The sequence below is a fragment of the Corvus cornix genome, chromosome 6 (assembly GCF_000738735.6).
Source record: "Corvus cornix cornix isolate S_Up_H32 chromosome 6, ASM73873v5, whole genome shotgun sequence".
Taxonomy (NCBI): Eukaryota; Metazoa; Chordata; class Aves; order Passeriformes; family Corvidae; genus Corvus; species Corvus cornix.
The window spans coordinates 14,282,172-14,296,242 of record NC_046336.1 but is presented as its reverse complement, the minus strand read 5'-3'; the positions used below and the strand labels follow the sequence as shown (position 1 = coordinate 14,296,242).

Here is a 14,071-nt window from a genome sequence, read left to right as displayed (position 1 = left end):
CCTTCCCGTTTCCCTCAAAGCCTTTCCCAGATGTAGCAGGGTTGCGGGCGGATTCTCACAAACTTCAAAAGCCGCTCGAGATAGGTGGCGGGATCCTAACGCAGCCGGCCTCGCACCGGGCGGCAACTACCCCTCTCCCCGGGAAACCGTGGGGCCAGCCACGGGTGGATGCTCGAGCAGCCCCAGGCCGCCTGCCCCGCCGGGCCGGAGCCGTGGGTGCCGCTCCCCGCGGGGCTGGCGGGATGCGCGGGATGCGCGGCGGGATGCGCGGCGGGATGCGGCGGATGCGCGGCGGGATGCGCGGCGGGATGCGCGGCGGGATGCGCGGGCCGGCTCTGCCCCCTGCCGGCACCGCCCGGCACCGCCGCGCCCCCGACGGCGGCCGCGCCCAGGAGCCCCAGGGGTCCCCGCACGGCTGCAGGGCGGTCCGCAGGAGCCACAGAGGGCCGGAGGCACCGTGAGAAGCGCTGTGCCTGCGCGATGGGCGTGGAGTTTGGCAGCGAGGCGCTGCGAGGAACACCCCACGGATCAGTGCCATGTCCCGGGCTAACGAGTGGTAGGGGAGACCCTCATAGGTGACCCTGGGGTTTCCCCGGGGCTGGGAGGTTCTCGGGGATCAGCCCACAGCGTCTGACCTGCACGTGGCTGTGAATCAGGGAAGTGCCTTAAAAACCCGGGGCAGACGCACAGGGGCGTCCCCGTGACCCGCCCTGAGGTGGAAACACACCCCGTCCTCACAGCGGTCCCCGTCCCGCACCCGCGTCACTGCAGCCCTGGGCTGCCCCCGCCCCCCCGGGCACTGCGCCCGGATCCATCACACCTGGGCAGGGCCACCCGGCACCTTCCCGCCCCGCCGAACCTGGCACCCCGGGCACAGCACCCTGGGGCTGCCGTTCACCTCAGCTTTGCGCTCCAGGGCTGATCTGCAGCCCCGGGTACCTAATGGGGACTGTGCCGTGACCCCGAGCACTGCACCCCCGAGCACTACCGCAGCGCAGCGCTGCCTCGGGCACGGCATCCCCCGCAGCACCCCGTACTGCACGGGGCATTGCACCCCGGGACCCATTCCCCATCTCTGCAGCTGCGGGAGTCCCCCCGGCCCCGGACGCCGCACCCCCGGCGGCGGCTCTGCACGCCCGGCCCCTCTCAGGGCAGCGCGGCGGTCTGGGGGCACGGCCGCCCATGGGCGGTGCCTGCGTCCCCGCGCCCCTACGTCACCGGGTGCGCTCCCCGCCGCCATTGGCCGCCCGCGTGGCGCCCAAGGCAGGGCGGGGCCGCCGTTGGCTGGCGGCGGGGGCGGGCCCGGGCGGGCGCGCTGATTGGCCACGGCAAGCGGCGGCCCCGCCCCGCCGGTGAAGGTGAGCGTCTCCTCCAGGCGCCGCGCGCCGCCCGTGCCGAACCGGAGCGGACCGGACCGCAGTGGCTGCGCCGCCATGGCCGCCTCCATCTTCGCCGCCGTCCCCCGTGCCCCGCCTGTCGCCGTCTTCAAGCTCACGGCGGATTTCCGGGAGGACGGGGACTCGCGGAAGGTCAACCTCGGCGTGGGCGGTGAGTCCGTGGCTTTGCCCTGCTCGGCGGGGCCATTCCCCGCGAGACGGGCCGGTCGGTGCCCCTGCGGCGCCTTCCGCACCTGCTGCAGCGGCCGGGCGGCCGCGGCGGACCCCGAGCCCCAGAGGTCACCGGGCCGCAGCAGGCGCCCGGTCGGGCGCGAGGGGGTGGGCGGGCAGCGAGGTCCAGCGGGCGTCAAGGTCGTGGGGCAGCCCGGCGCCGTCCGGGCCGCCGTCCTCGGTGTCCCGGGCAGGTCCCTCGGGGAGCCGCGCGGCGCAGCGTCCCCCCGGTGCAGTAAGGACGGCTCTCCCTTTCCCGCAGCCTACCGCACGGACGAGGGGCAGCCATGGGTCCTGCCGGTGGTGAAGAAGGTGGAGCAGATGATCGCCAACGACAACAGCCTGAACCACGAGTACCTGCCCATCCTGGGCCTGCCCGAGTTCCGGGCCAACGCCTCCCGGATCGCCCTGGGTGATGACAGCCCTGCCATCAAGGAGAACCGGGTATGTGGTGGACGGGGAGCACTGGGGTCCCTGGGGTGTCTCTACAGCAGAGTGGAAGAGCACAAATGCGTAGAGTACAAAATGTGCATTTTGGCAGGATTTGGGCATTTCTCACACGTGGTCTTTCTTGATTGTAGCTTACTTGATGAACCTATCTCCTTGAAACTGTTTGTGCAGGTAGTTGTGGTTTTGGGCAAAAACCAAACGTGGGCTGTGATTAGAATCTGTGTTTTCCTTAATCTTTTAATAGTTTCCCCACAGGATACCCAAGTCAGATAATATACCACCTTTCCTGAAATAAACTACTAGCTGGGAATCTGTTCTGTGCCAAAATATAACAGGAATGGCTGGAGTCTATTTATAACAGTAGAAGTTGTCAGGATGGGCCTGAGCACTGAAGGAGGTTGAAGACCACTGGAAAGGGATAGCATTCTGACTGGGGTGACCCCAGGGGACACGTTTGGGATCCTGTCTCATCCTTGCAAGCTCCTCTGCTTTCTACACATAGCACTGTTGACCTGGGTGGACAAAGCTGGCAGTGTCTCTGTTGCAGGTTGGAAGTGTTCAGTCCCTGGGTGGGACGGGCGCTCTGCGGATTGGCGCAGAGTTCCTGAGGCGCTGGTACAATGGAAACAACAACACGGCCACCCCAGTCTATGTCTCTGCTCCGTCCTGGGGTGAGTGCGGCTCTCAGGGAGCCCTGTGGGTCAGCCAGTGAGGGAGGTACAGCCCTGCTTCTTGCAGAGGCCTGGGCAGTGAGAGAGGGGCCTTCCCATGTGTGTAGTAGGAGATGCTGGGACTGGAGAAGGTAGCTTGCTGGAGATAGGGCCTGCTTTTCTGAAAAGTTATTTCTTTCCTCAGAGAACCACAATTCTGTATTTATGGATGCTGGCTTCAAAGATATTAGAACATACCACTACTGGGATGCTGCCAAGAGGGGTCTGGATCTCCAGGGGCTGCTGAATGACATGGAGGTAAGTAAAAGTGGCATGGGATGGGCTGAGCTTGGTGCTGTGCTGTTGGTATCAGCAGCTGGCTGGGCTCTTGTGTGCTGTGCTGGGAAGTGGATCACTGCAAAAGAGGCTGTTGTTGCCCAGAGCAGCTCCAGGCCTCTCCCTGTGCTGCAGGTGCCCAGTCTTATCCATGTGTGTATGTGACCAAGACACGTTCTCTCCTCAGCACGCCCCGGAGTTCTCCATTTTCATCCTCCATGCCTGTGCGCACAACCCAACAGGCACAGACCCTACTCCTGAGCAGTGGAAGCAGATTGCTGCTGTCATGAAGGTATGGCTGCTGCTGGGGCTAAAGCAGTGCTGAGGGGACAAATAGCTCTTGAGCCAGCCAGAGCATTTGCATCTGAAGTGGGCTTTGGGAAGTGGCATGAGATGTGGCAGAAGCTGAAAGAGTCCCACAAGGCAGGTGTTGAAGGGAGAGGTTGACAACAGAATGGTGGTTGTCTGTGCTCAGAGCATGGATGCATTGCAGTTCTTGTGCCTCCAAGTTCTTGTTCTCAAACTCTGCGGAATGGGCTGTAGTGAGGTTTCTCCTGCTGGAAAGATTATCCACAGGCAGGTGCTGGATAGTAGCATGTGAAGTGGTGTACTTCTTGTGTCCTCAAATGCAGTTTTCTCCTGCATTGACTTTTATTGACCACTTTAATCTTTCTATTCTTTTACCCCAGTAGAAAGAAGGTAGTTTTGTTTCGTGTTGCTGGACCACTTTTCCTTTGAATTCACACAGAAACTCAATGGTCATTTTTCCCTCCTACGGGTACTGTGGGGGGTAAAGCAGAGGTTATGGGGAGGGGATTTCCCTCTAACACTGTTCCTCCTTGCAGCGCCGGAGCCTGTTTCCATTCTTCGACTCGGCGTACCAAGGGTTTGCCTCTGGCAGCCTGGACAAGGATGCCTGGGCTGTGCGATACTTTGTCTCCGAGGGCTTTGAGCTCTTCTGTGCACAGTCGTTTTCCAAGAACTTTGGGCTCTACAGTGAGTGTCTGGCAGTAAGCTGGCCCAGTAGCATCATACCCAGACAGATGGGGCTGGCATGCTGAGGGGTGGGGAATGCTCTGCTTTGCCACGACATGTGGAACCAATGGCTCACATCTCTTGGCTTGTCCACAGATGAACGGGTGGGGAACCTGACCGTGGTGGGGAAGGATGCAGACAACGTGCAGCGTGTGCTGTCTCAGATGGAGAAGATTGTGCGCACCACTTGGTCCAACCCTCCCTCCCAGGGAGCGCGCATTGTGGCAACTACACTTTCTTCCCCGCAGCTCTTTGATGAGTGGTACGTGTTGCTAGGGCCGGTGGGAGAAGGGAGGAGAGGGAAGCTGTCTCCCTGAGTGTCAGGCTTGGCCAGATGGCTTCAAACCAGATGGGTGCCCATCCTTATGCTCTGCTTCCTGCCTGCTGCAGGAAGGGCAATGTGAAGACAATGGCAGATCGGGTCTTGCTGATGCGGTCAGAGCTCCGGTCTCGCCTGGAGGCCCTTGGGACCCCAGGCACCTGGAACCACATCACAGAGCAGATCGGCATGTTCAGCTTCACAGGGCTGAACCGTAAGTATCGAGTGGCCTGGTGAAGGGAGGATTGGGTGAGGACAGTTTTTGCTGTGGGTGGATTGGGCTGAAGCAGTCCAAGCAGGAATCTCTCAGCCTTACTGGAGTTGTGACATCACTGCATCTGTGGCTGGGGAGGGATGAAGCATCAGACAGTATTTCAGTGGCCAGTGCTTGAACTCTTTTGCTTGTTGTGAAAGATTCAAGCATCCCCGACTGGTTCTTTAGGCTTTTCCGAGCTGTGGGTCACTGCTCTGACTTGATGCCCAATTGTTTCTGCAGCTAAGCAAGTGGAGTACATGGTCAAGGAAAAACACATCTACCTGATGGCTAGTGGGCGCATCAACATGTGTGGTCTAACTACCAAGAACCTGGACTATGTGGCCAAGTCCATCCATGAAGCTGTCACAAAAATCCAATGAAGCACATGAACAACCAAACTTACATGAAGTCACCAAAGCTATAGTGTGTAGTCCATGTCTTTCTCTGCTCATGGCTTGCCTTTTCCCACACCTCTTGGGGTTTAATAAAGATGGGAGCTGTAGCTCAATCAGGGATAATCATCTTCTGATGTTTTTTAAGTGGTCCTTGCAATATGGTAAGCCAGTGTCCCCAGGAGGTGGGGGCAGCATGAGCCCCCTTGGCTCTTGTTTCACAACAGCAGCCTGGTCTTCAGGCCCTTTGAGCTGCATCTTTAGCACGTCCAAATCAACTCCGTGTAACTGATCATTTTGATCATGGTGAAGTCTGGTGCCAGTGCAATGCACTGTGGGATAACAGCCCAGTGGTTGGGATCTCACATGGCTTGGGAACTAATGTCACTCAGTAGTATTTTGGAGAGGGGTAAAGCTGTGGCTAGCTTCCTCTCTCCACCTGTCCCACCCCTTCCCAATGTCTGAGCCTTACACGAGCAAATATTTGTAATTGTGATAATTGCTTCTTTGTGTTGCTGACATGAAATTAAACCTTAGTCTCTGAATGCTACCCCTGCCTTGTGTGATGTTGTGTCTTCAGACTGTATGAACCTCTTCCCAGGCTGAGGTTAAAGCCTCAACATCCTCGTTTGTCCACTTACTCAGTTTGTTTCAAGGCTGTCCCTTTCTCTCTCAGGGTGTGTTGCATCTGTGATGATCTACTACTAAAGGGGGATTCTTACTGGGAGAGTGTTGTTGAGAGCTCCCTGTGACTACATGAAGCCAACCAGTTCCTCCTATATCCATCTTGTGTTCTTCCTGCCCCCCTGCCCTGTGCTGCCCAGCTCATCCTGTCTGTCTGTCTGTCTGTCTGTCTCTGCTTGCTTTCTGGATGGTCAAGTGTTTCCAGCTTTTTGGCCATCCCTTCTTGGCCCAGGGCTGCTGGGCTGCCCCTAGGGTGTCAAAAAGCAGATCTCTTCTGTTCATCCTTTTCAGCAGGCCCCTGGTGAACCACCATCTACTCCCATTGGCTTCAGGGGGGCCTGCCAGCAGCAGCCTGTGTTTCTGGCACTGAAAAAGAGCTGGGACCATCTGTTTCTGCTCTCTGCAGTCACTGCAGATCTATTTGTGAGTTGACAGAGCAGCCTCCTGACAGGATCTTGTAAAGAAAGGGGACAGCTCCTTTCCTTGGGTCGGGTAGCAGTACTCACTGTTACCCTGATGGATTTGCTTGTGCTGCAGCTGACAGAAAAGGCAAAAATGGTGCCTTATTGCCTTGTGTTTGCACAGAGTGCATGGGGTCTCTTGTTTGTTCTTTTTGGGTTAGCATTCATGTCACAGAAGAGAGTGAGCCAGAGAGAGCCTTTCCTCCTCTCTGCTGGTGGGGAGCTTTTTCTCCTTTTGGTGTCCATTCACAACAGGGATGATGGGGAAGTGGTTAAAAGGTGGCTTCTAGGGGTGAACTCAGGAGGAGTTAAGGAACCAACTCTGCTTTTGTTATTTATGATATTTGCTTACACTTCTGCCCTTACAGACCTCCTGGTGTGAAGGCTGGCCCACCCCATGTGATCTATGTCGGTGTTTTGCTAGTCTTACCAGCCTTGTTTTTCCTAGCAAGTGACCTAAATTTCTCCTTTTCTGTGGTGTAAGCTTATTACCAATTATCCCATTCACCATGGCAACAGAGAACAGATTATTCCTTTCCTCTGTACAACAGCTTTTTATGTATTTGAAAACTTCCTCTCTCCCCTTCACATCCTTCACCAGTTAAGATTAAGTGACTCTATTTCCTTCAGCCTTTGGGGTAGGTTGTTTTCTAGCCTTTGCTTTCCTCTGTCCACTTTTCAATTGCTGTGTGTTTCCTCAGAAGGGCAGTGCCCAGATAGGGCTGCAGTTATTCCAGCTGAAGTTTTATCAGCATGGGTGGACTATGAGATTTCTGTTGTTATCTGTCAGGCTGTACTCCAGCACGTATATCCCACTGTTGTGTTTGCAATGGCCTGATAATAACTCCTGCTTTTCCCCCAGTCCTTGTCAGCACTACTGTGGCTTATCGCTCTGCTTGCCAAGTGCTCTCCAGCTTCATGGCAGGAAATTGGGCAGCACTTGCTGATCTGTTCTCTTGCTTCCTTCAGTTAGGCTGAGTCCTGTACTCCAGCCACTTCTGGCCATGGGTAGGAGGGCAGCCTGGCCTGGTGGGAGAGGTTAGCATCCTTCCCTACACCCATGGACACAGAGAGGGCATCACTCAGGGAAAAATCACTTTTAATGTTGATATCCCCATTGCATTGAGCCTCTACAAAAACTACTCACTGGTCTGTACCACGCCGAAGTCTTGGTGCGAGCCTTCCTCACACCAGCAGGCGTGTGTGGGGAGCAAGATGGTCCAATGCAGCATGGAGAGGCCCCTCCCCAGGGAGGGGGCTGCACTCGGGGGTGAGCGGGGCTCCTTGCCCTGTGCCTAGCAGGGCTTTGGGAGTGCCGGGCTGTGTCGATGGTCAGCGTGAGCGAGGCGCTGCAAGCGGGTGTGTCGCCAGGCACGGCACAAATGTGCGCTGGGGCCTGAGCTGCGTGGGGCACCCCCCAAATAGCACATTCTCCTCGTGGTGGAGACCACATCTGTGCAGCACCCAGCACTGCTGGGCTCTGGGCCTCGCTGGGATGGGGATGGTAAATGATGTTAAAGGGCAGTTCTGGGTTGGGCTGCCCCTCCCTGCACTGCCTGCAGGGATGCCGTGACAGACACTTTTTCACCTTTCCTTTTTCCACCTCTTCCTTGATACCAGATGCCATCAGGGAGCAGCTGGGCAAGGGCTCTCGGACTCCAGCTAGCTGGTCCAGGCTGCCTGGGTGGTTCAGCCCTGCCAGGGGTACATCCTTTCTCGCCTGGAGATGGGGCTCTGCACAAGTCCTGCAGGGAGGGGCGGCACGAGCGGGTGGACAGGCAGCGAGCGAGTGCAGACCTCCTGCTGCTGGACATGAGCCTCACGGCAGGAGACCCCCATGCTGCAGACCTGGAAGACACAAGCACAGCCTGGTGCAGGTGGCCAGAACTTGTCCTCCCTGACCTGCTGCTGCTCAAGCCTGCAGCACCTTTCCTAGCCACTCTCAGGGGTATACTGGTGCAGACACAGGTTTCTAGTGAAAACATGAGCCACAGTCTCACTCCAATCTCTGACATCCAGTCTGCTGTTAAGAGCAGACCCTGCTCCATATCCCTTGACACTGCTCCAGCCCCCAGCAACACACACACCTGCACGGGCTCCAAACCACACCATTTGGCTTTGTTGCCTGCAACTTGATTTTACACTATTTAAAATGATAAAATGAGTGACCTCCCACTTGCTGGGGAAGGAGTGTTACACCAAGAGGCAGGTTCCTACCTCCAGTCTGCATGGGCCTCCAGCACTGTGCTCTGGCCACGCTGCTGCTCAGGTGATTAATGGGGCGAGATTGGAGCTTTCCTCTGGTGACTTCTCACCTTCCAATGATGTCCGCCGCTTGCGCCCACCTGCAGCAGCAAGGGCACTCAGGTCAGGGGTGCATAGGCTTGGGCCAGGACCTAGTGGCTGGCTCTTCCTGAGCTAGCCGTAGGTGCAGTTTTGCCGGCTGCTGAGATACTGACAGGGAAATAGGTTGCCCCCTGTTCCATGCCAGCCCCATACAGGGTGTCCCCACGACAGAGCTGGGGAGCAGCTGACACAGGCAGTGGGGTGCCGAGGCAGAGCTCTCCCCTGGGTGTGCCTTCCCCGGGTCAGTCACTCACTGAGGGATCTCAGCAGCCTCTTGCCCAGTGCCTCCTCAGAGCTGCTCGGTGATGAGTTGGTCCTGGCCTCTCTACCCGGGGACTCTGCTTCCAGGACGGTCCCGCAGCACTCACTGTCTGCAAAAGCCCAGCGTGGCTGCAGCGCCTCAGGGCACCATGACCTCGCCACCCCCGGGGTCAGGCGTGTGTGCCCCCCGGCCAGACTCACTCTGCCGCTTGCTGTTCTCCTCGTTGTCAGCCAGCTCCTCCTGGATGAAGGGGATGCCCTCCATGCGCAGGAACACTGACTCGCTGGGACTGCGCAGCCCCTCGGGGCGGCTGCCTGCAGGGACACAGGGCAGGCGTGACAGCAGGGCAGGGAGGTGCCGTGCCCTGGGGCAGGATGTGGCAGGATGCCAGCCATGGCAGCAGGTCCCACTGCCAGGGACCCCGGGAGACACGAGCGCATGGCAATGAGGAATTACGTGCCTGCACGCTGGCAGCTGTGTGCAAGTGCAGGCATCCACAGGTGTGTGTGTGCAAATGCCCACGAACCCCACTCCATGTGCAACTGCATCCCAGAGCTGGTGTGTGCATCATGCCGGAGGGTCCCAGCACGGACCCCCCAGGGGACATGCAGTGTTGGCCTGTGGCAGGGAAAGAATGCTGCTGCGTGACTCACACATGATGCTGTTCCTCTCATTCAGGAGGGTGGCGGGGTCCTCCTTGGGTGTCTGTGGGGTTCCCCGAGCAGTCGAGGCCTTGGTTGAATCCCTGTCGAAGGCCTCCATGTCAGGGGACTGGGGTGAGCTGTCCATGCGGCTGGCCACCAGCGCGTTGTGGTACTGCTGCCGGGTCACCTGGGCACACAGACGTGCACCCAGCTCAGTGGGCACCAAGCCCCACCGGGACCTCTCGGAGACTTGGTGGCTCCAACCAAACCTCCAGACAGCAGGAGTAAGTGCAGGACTCCCCAGCACCCACTGGGCACCCACCAGGCTCCTGGGGCACAGTAGGGCAAGAGGGCACCCGGACAGGGGTGGCCAGGGTGGGACAGTCCCTGCCAGCCCTGCCCATACCTTGACAAACTGCACGTCACAGAGGATGTGCACGGAGTAGTCGGGCGTGTAGATGTTGTTGCTGCTGCTGTGGAGCTGCGTGCTGCTGCCTCCATAGTCCTCCCGGTTGGGGGACTCGGAGCGGTTGAGGCCACTGCAGCGCGACGGTGACCTGTTCACTGCAGGAGGGGACAGCAGAGAGGCAAACACTCACTCTTGCTTGAGGTGTTGCTTGTGTTTCCAGTGCCAGTGTAGGGCCAAGGTGGACCAGTCACCTCCAGCGGCATTCCCCAGGACACGGGGCTGGCAGGGGCCCTGAGGGGGACCTGCAGCTGGTCCTCCTCAGTGCACGCTGGTGTGGAGACTGTGCCATGTCAGCCCCACACAAACCGAAGGGACCAGGCAGGACTCTGACGTGGTGCCAGCAGCAGGGGCTAGGGCTGCTGCCTGCCTGTCACTGACAGCTCTCCTGTTAATGCTGGCCTTTGCACTGCATTTGGCACAGCTCTCCTGGTTGCAGCCGGCAGCCTGTGAGTATTTGTGCAATGTGTCTCAAGGGCATGCTCCTGTTCACCCCGACTATGACAGATCAGGAGGAGAGGCTGCCATGGCAAGCTGGCCTGTCACTCACGTTGACTGATGGCCTCTGACACACAGCATGATGGATTTTGTCTAGTCAGTGATTTATTAGGGAACAAAGGCAGCTTGTTCCTTGCACGGGTGACATCTGCTGACTTTGCTCTGCTGCTAAAATGCCCTTTTATTACCCGGATCACGAGAAAGCAAGGGGGGCAGGGCACCACGCATGCAGTGCTGCAGGTCACTGTCACCAAAAGCAGCAAGTCAAAACCCCAAGTGCTAAGTGCAGGAAATTACAGGAAGTGCACACCAAAGCAAGCCCAAGCTGTCCATGGCTCCCCCTTGTCCCCATCCCATTCTTCCTGGGATTTGCATCATACTGGGGAGGCTGTGGCAGGACTGCTGTCCCCAGTCTGCCACCAATGCTCCAACCAGTGAGGGGCTGCCCAGGGGTGCCGTGGGGTACTGCCCAGCATGCAGGGTTGAGGGGGCTTGAGGCAATGGGGACAGGGTGCTGGAAAGAGCCTGCCACATGCAGAGGTCCCTGGCCAAAGCCACACCCTGTTACCTGGAGAGCCAGCCAGGGAGTCCCCTCTGCTGAAGGCGAAAGTACGGGACACTGAGACAGGCACTGCAGAGAGAGGGAGGGAGAAGGAGGGAGGGGACCCGGGGGAAAGGTGAGGGATGGAGGTGAGGGTGGGGTACAGACCAAAAGGAAGAATGAGAAAAAGAATCATGTGCCAGCAGTCCTGGGCTGAGCTCCCATTGCTGTCTCCAGCATCCCTTCTCACCCCTTCAACACCCTCCTGCTTCTGCTCTGGGGAGGTGCTCGCCAGTCCTGGGCCACCAGCAGGAACACAGACTTGAAAGCTGTAAATCAGCAGGTTGCTCTGTGATGAGGTAAGGGGAGGTGAGGCTGGCAGGGAGGACCTGCTCCTGCCAGGCCTGTCTGCAGAGCCACACAACTTCCTAGGGCCCTGGCATGGGTAGAAAGCATCTTTTCTCCCATGGGTTAAGTGCTGGCAGTTTGCTCTAGCTCTTTACCAGCCATTGCCAGAAGAGGGGACTTGGTGGTCAGCTAATGCCACCTGGGAAATGGGTGGAAGCTAAATCACTGCACTTGGCATCTGGGATGCTTCTGGGTGTGCAGGCACATAGCAAAGAAGGAATGTGCTCTGCAAAAGCCACTGCCCCAGCCCCACAGCTGCAGGCAGGGGCTGGCAGAAGCTCTTCAAGGTGATGCAAAGCAAAAGGATTCATGTCAGGCTGCCTGCAGTTCCTTGCAAGGTCCTAGGTCTCAACAGCCTTAGGGTGATGCTGAGAAGAGCTATGCACTGGGGGCTGATCCCTGCAGGAACTGCAAGAAGCCAGGACTCTGCATCTGGGGCTGCCTGACCCATTGCCACAGAGAAGGTAAATCATAGACACTCACTTTCCGTGTTTTATTGCCATGGGTTACAGCAGCAGTGACAATTTCTAGGGCAGGCCATTCCCCCTCCAGGTGATTGCTGCCCTCCACAGCATTCCTGGGCCATGCCACAGGGGATGGGGGAGCACGGAGAGACCAACACACAAGGGTGAGTGATGTACTCCTTAACACTTCCCAGTCTCTGCTTTCACCACTGCCATTGCCCACCTCGACAGTTCTGGGAGATGCAAGCCTGCTGGCTGCCAGCCCCCTCCTCCAGCCATTGCCATGATTCCCCCAGCTGCCAGCCCTCCTGCCCAAGGTGTCCTGCCCTACCTCCAGCCACTCTGTCCTCAGCACAGCTGCAACACTCTAGGAACTATCTGCTGCCTATGTGATTAACATTTTAAAATTGATTCAAACATAAAACCCCCAGGAAATTTGCCCTGCAGTCCCCTTTTCTAATCTCCCTGCTGCTCCGCCAGGAATTCCTGTTCCATGTCTTCCCCTGAATCAAAACCTTCTGCAAATAAAAAAGACAACAGCATGAAGCACTGCCCAGAATGACCTTGTCCAGAAGGGAGCAAAGGACAATTTGGTAACCACTAGCATTGACTCCGCACTCCCGCTGCCTGACCCTCCCACAGCATTTGTCACCGCACAGCACCAATGCCAAGGATCAGCTGGTGATAAAACAGTTGCATAACAACAGTTAATTAATAACAAACTGTTAAATGCTCTAGGTTAATGTCTGAATTCTCAGCTGTGATACTCTACTCACACTCATTTCTTCTGGGCTTTCCTTCAAGGAGGAAAGAGGACACCAGCCTGACAAGGGAGATGCCCTGTCACCTCTGCCTCCTAGCCTGCTCCCTTGCTGGCCAGGGCTGGGACACTGCACGTGTCCCACTGCAGGCAGGAATGGCTGCGTGGCAGAAAACACCTCATGACAGCGTCATGCGTGAGCACTGGGAGCAAAGGAGCCCTGAGCAGCAGTGTCCCGGCAGGAGGCACTGCAGACATGCATGGCTGTTCTGACACAGCTCCCACCGTGGCTTCTGCCCTGCCTGGCCCAAGGACCGTGGGCAGCACTCACTGCCTGAGCCCGGCGAGGCCCTGAGGACTGTCACCTAGGATACAGGACATTGGGCCACCCAGCGACACCTGGCAGAAATGGGCCACGTCACTGATTCCCTCTGTCCAAACCGAGTGCACTGTGGACACACGGAGGAACAGGAATGCGCACTGAGGGGTTAATCCATCAGTCCATGAGCCAGCCTTTGGCACAGAGGCAGAGCAAGCAGCAGATGAACCCTAGAGCTGCAGAAAGACTGGGACCCACCGGGGTGAGTCACCTGCCCCAAGAGACTCTCCCTGTTCTCTTGATGACATTCCTCTTTACACCTCTCTGAAGATTGAATTTAGTAGGTCCCTGTTTTGATTAGGCAGGTAGAGCGTCTCGGCTCACCATCAGCACTGCAGATCTGACTGCAGCATCTGGGGTTTGGATGAGGGATGTGACAGACTGGGATTGGGCAGCACCTCCACCTGCTCCTGAGCCACCAGGGACTAAACATCTGCAGGGGTTATAGCAAAGAAGGGGGTACCTGCCAGTCTCCCCTAATCAGAGCTCCCTCTTAACTCCTGCAAGCAGGGGATCTGCTTCTTAACCCATCAGGTCTGCAGGCAGGGAATACATTGGCACTGGAGTATCTACTTGGCTAATTTCCACCCCTACGTGCAAACAGCTCACAGGTAAATCAGCCCATCTCTGCAATTCCCGAGCAGCCCAATGCAGGGCCCGTGTTCAGGTTGTGCCCTGAGCCTCAGGAAGGCAAAGGGGTCTAGAGGTGTTATGCTGAGACCTAGAATGAACATAACACCCACCTGTGGGCACTGCCCCCTGCAGTGCCAGCCGTGCTGGGACCTACTGGCAGAGACCTGGAACATGGTGGAAATTTCAAAAGGATATCAAAGGGACCTCCAAGGGACCTCCAAGTCACTCTGTGGGGCCTTTGCTGCATCAGCCCCTCAGCATGCTGTTTCTCTGTCTACCTCTTTAAAGGGTGACCTCAGCACAGAGTCTGAGCAGTTTTGCATGGGGAGAAAAGCCATCACTCCTCCAGCCAGCTGGTGCTGCAGAGAGGTTTTAGGGCCTCAGCCTGTCCCAAAATACTTACATAGGAAGGAGGATCCTGCCAGGCTTCCCATTTTTCGCACATCGTTTTCTGAAACAACAGTTGGAGGTGTGGGAATA

General features: G+C 57.4%; 2 protein-coding genes across 2 annotated transcripts in view; one reads left to right on the top strand and one right to left on the bottom strand.

The window, feature by feature from the left end:
- The first annotated feature begins 1,337 nt into the window (after positions 1–1,337).
- On the top strand, positions 1,338–5,595 carry GOT1 (glutamic-oxaloacetic transaminase 1). Its single transcript, XM_039554212.1, has 9 exons — positions 1,338–1,548; positions 1,870–2,051; positions 2,605–2,728; positions 2,913–3,025; positions 3,231–3,335; positions 3,889–4,039; positions 4,175–4,340; positions 4,469–4,611; positions 4,894–5,595. Exons 1-9 carry the CDS (start codon positions 1,434–1,436, stop codon positions 5,031–5,033), a joined length of 1,239 nt encoding a protein of 412 aa, XP_039410146.1. The 5' UTR covers positions 1,338–1,433; the 3' UTR covers positions 5,034–5,595.
- Positions 5,596–7,272: 1,677 nt separating this feature from the next.
- CNNM1 (cyclin and CBS domain divalent metal cation transport mediator 1) overlaps positions 7,273–14,071 on the bottom strand; it is a 29,381-nt gene continuing 22,582 nt past the window's right edge. Inside the window, 8 exon segments of the mRNA XM_039553986.1 lie at positions 7,273–8,038; positions 8,408–8,535; positions 8,791–8,907; positions 8,999–9,112; positions 9,452–9,629; positions 9,849–10,006; positions 10,975–11,037; positions 13,995–14,042. Of these exon segments, the coding sequence (XP_039409920.1) occupies positions 8,456–8,535; positions 8,791–8,907; positions 8,999–9,112; positions 9,452–9,629; positions 9,849–10,006; positions 10,975–11,037; positions 13,995–14,042 (758 nt within the window). The 3' untranslated portion in view covers positions 7,273–8,038; positions 8,408–8,455.

What these genes read in the sequence shown, in the direction of transcription:
- GOT1 (XM_039554212.1), top strand. Translation starts at nt 1,434, where the DNA reads ATGGCCGCCTCCATCTTCGCCGCCGTCCCCCGTGCCCCGCCTGTCGCC. An exon ending in CTGCCATCAAGGAGAACCGG is followed by an intron (nt 2,052 to 2,604) that starts GTATGTGGTGGA and finishes TCTCTGTTGCAG; the next exon opens with GTTGGAAGTGTTCAGTCCCT. An exon ending in TGTCTCTGCTCCGTCCTGGG is followed by an intron (nt 2,729 to 2,912) that starts GTGAGTGCGGCT and finishes TTCTTTCCTCAG; the next exon opens with AGAACCACAATTCTGTATTT.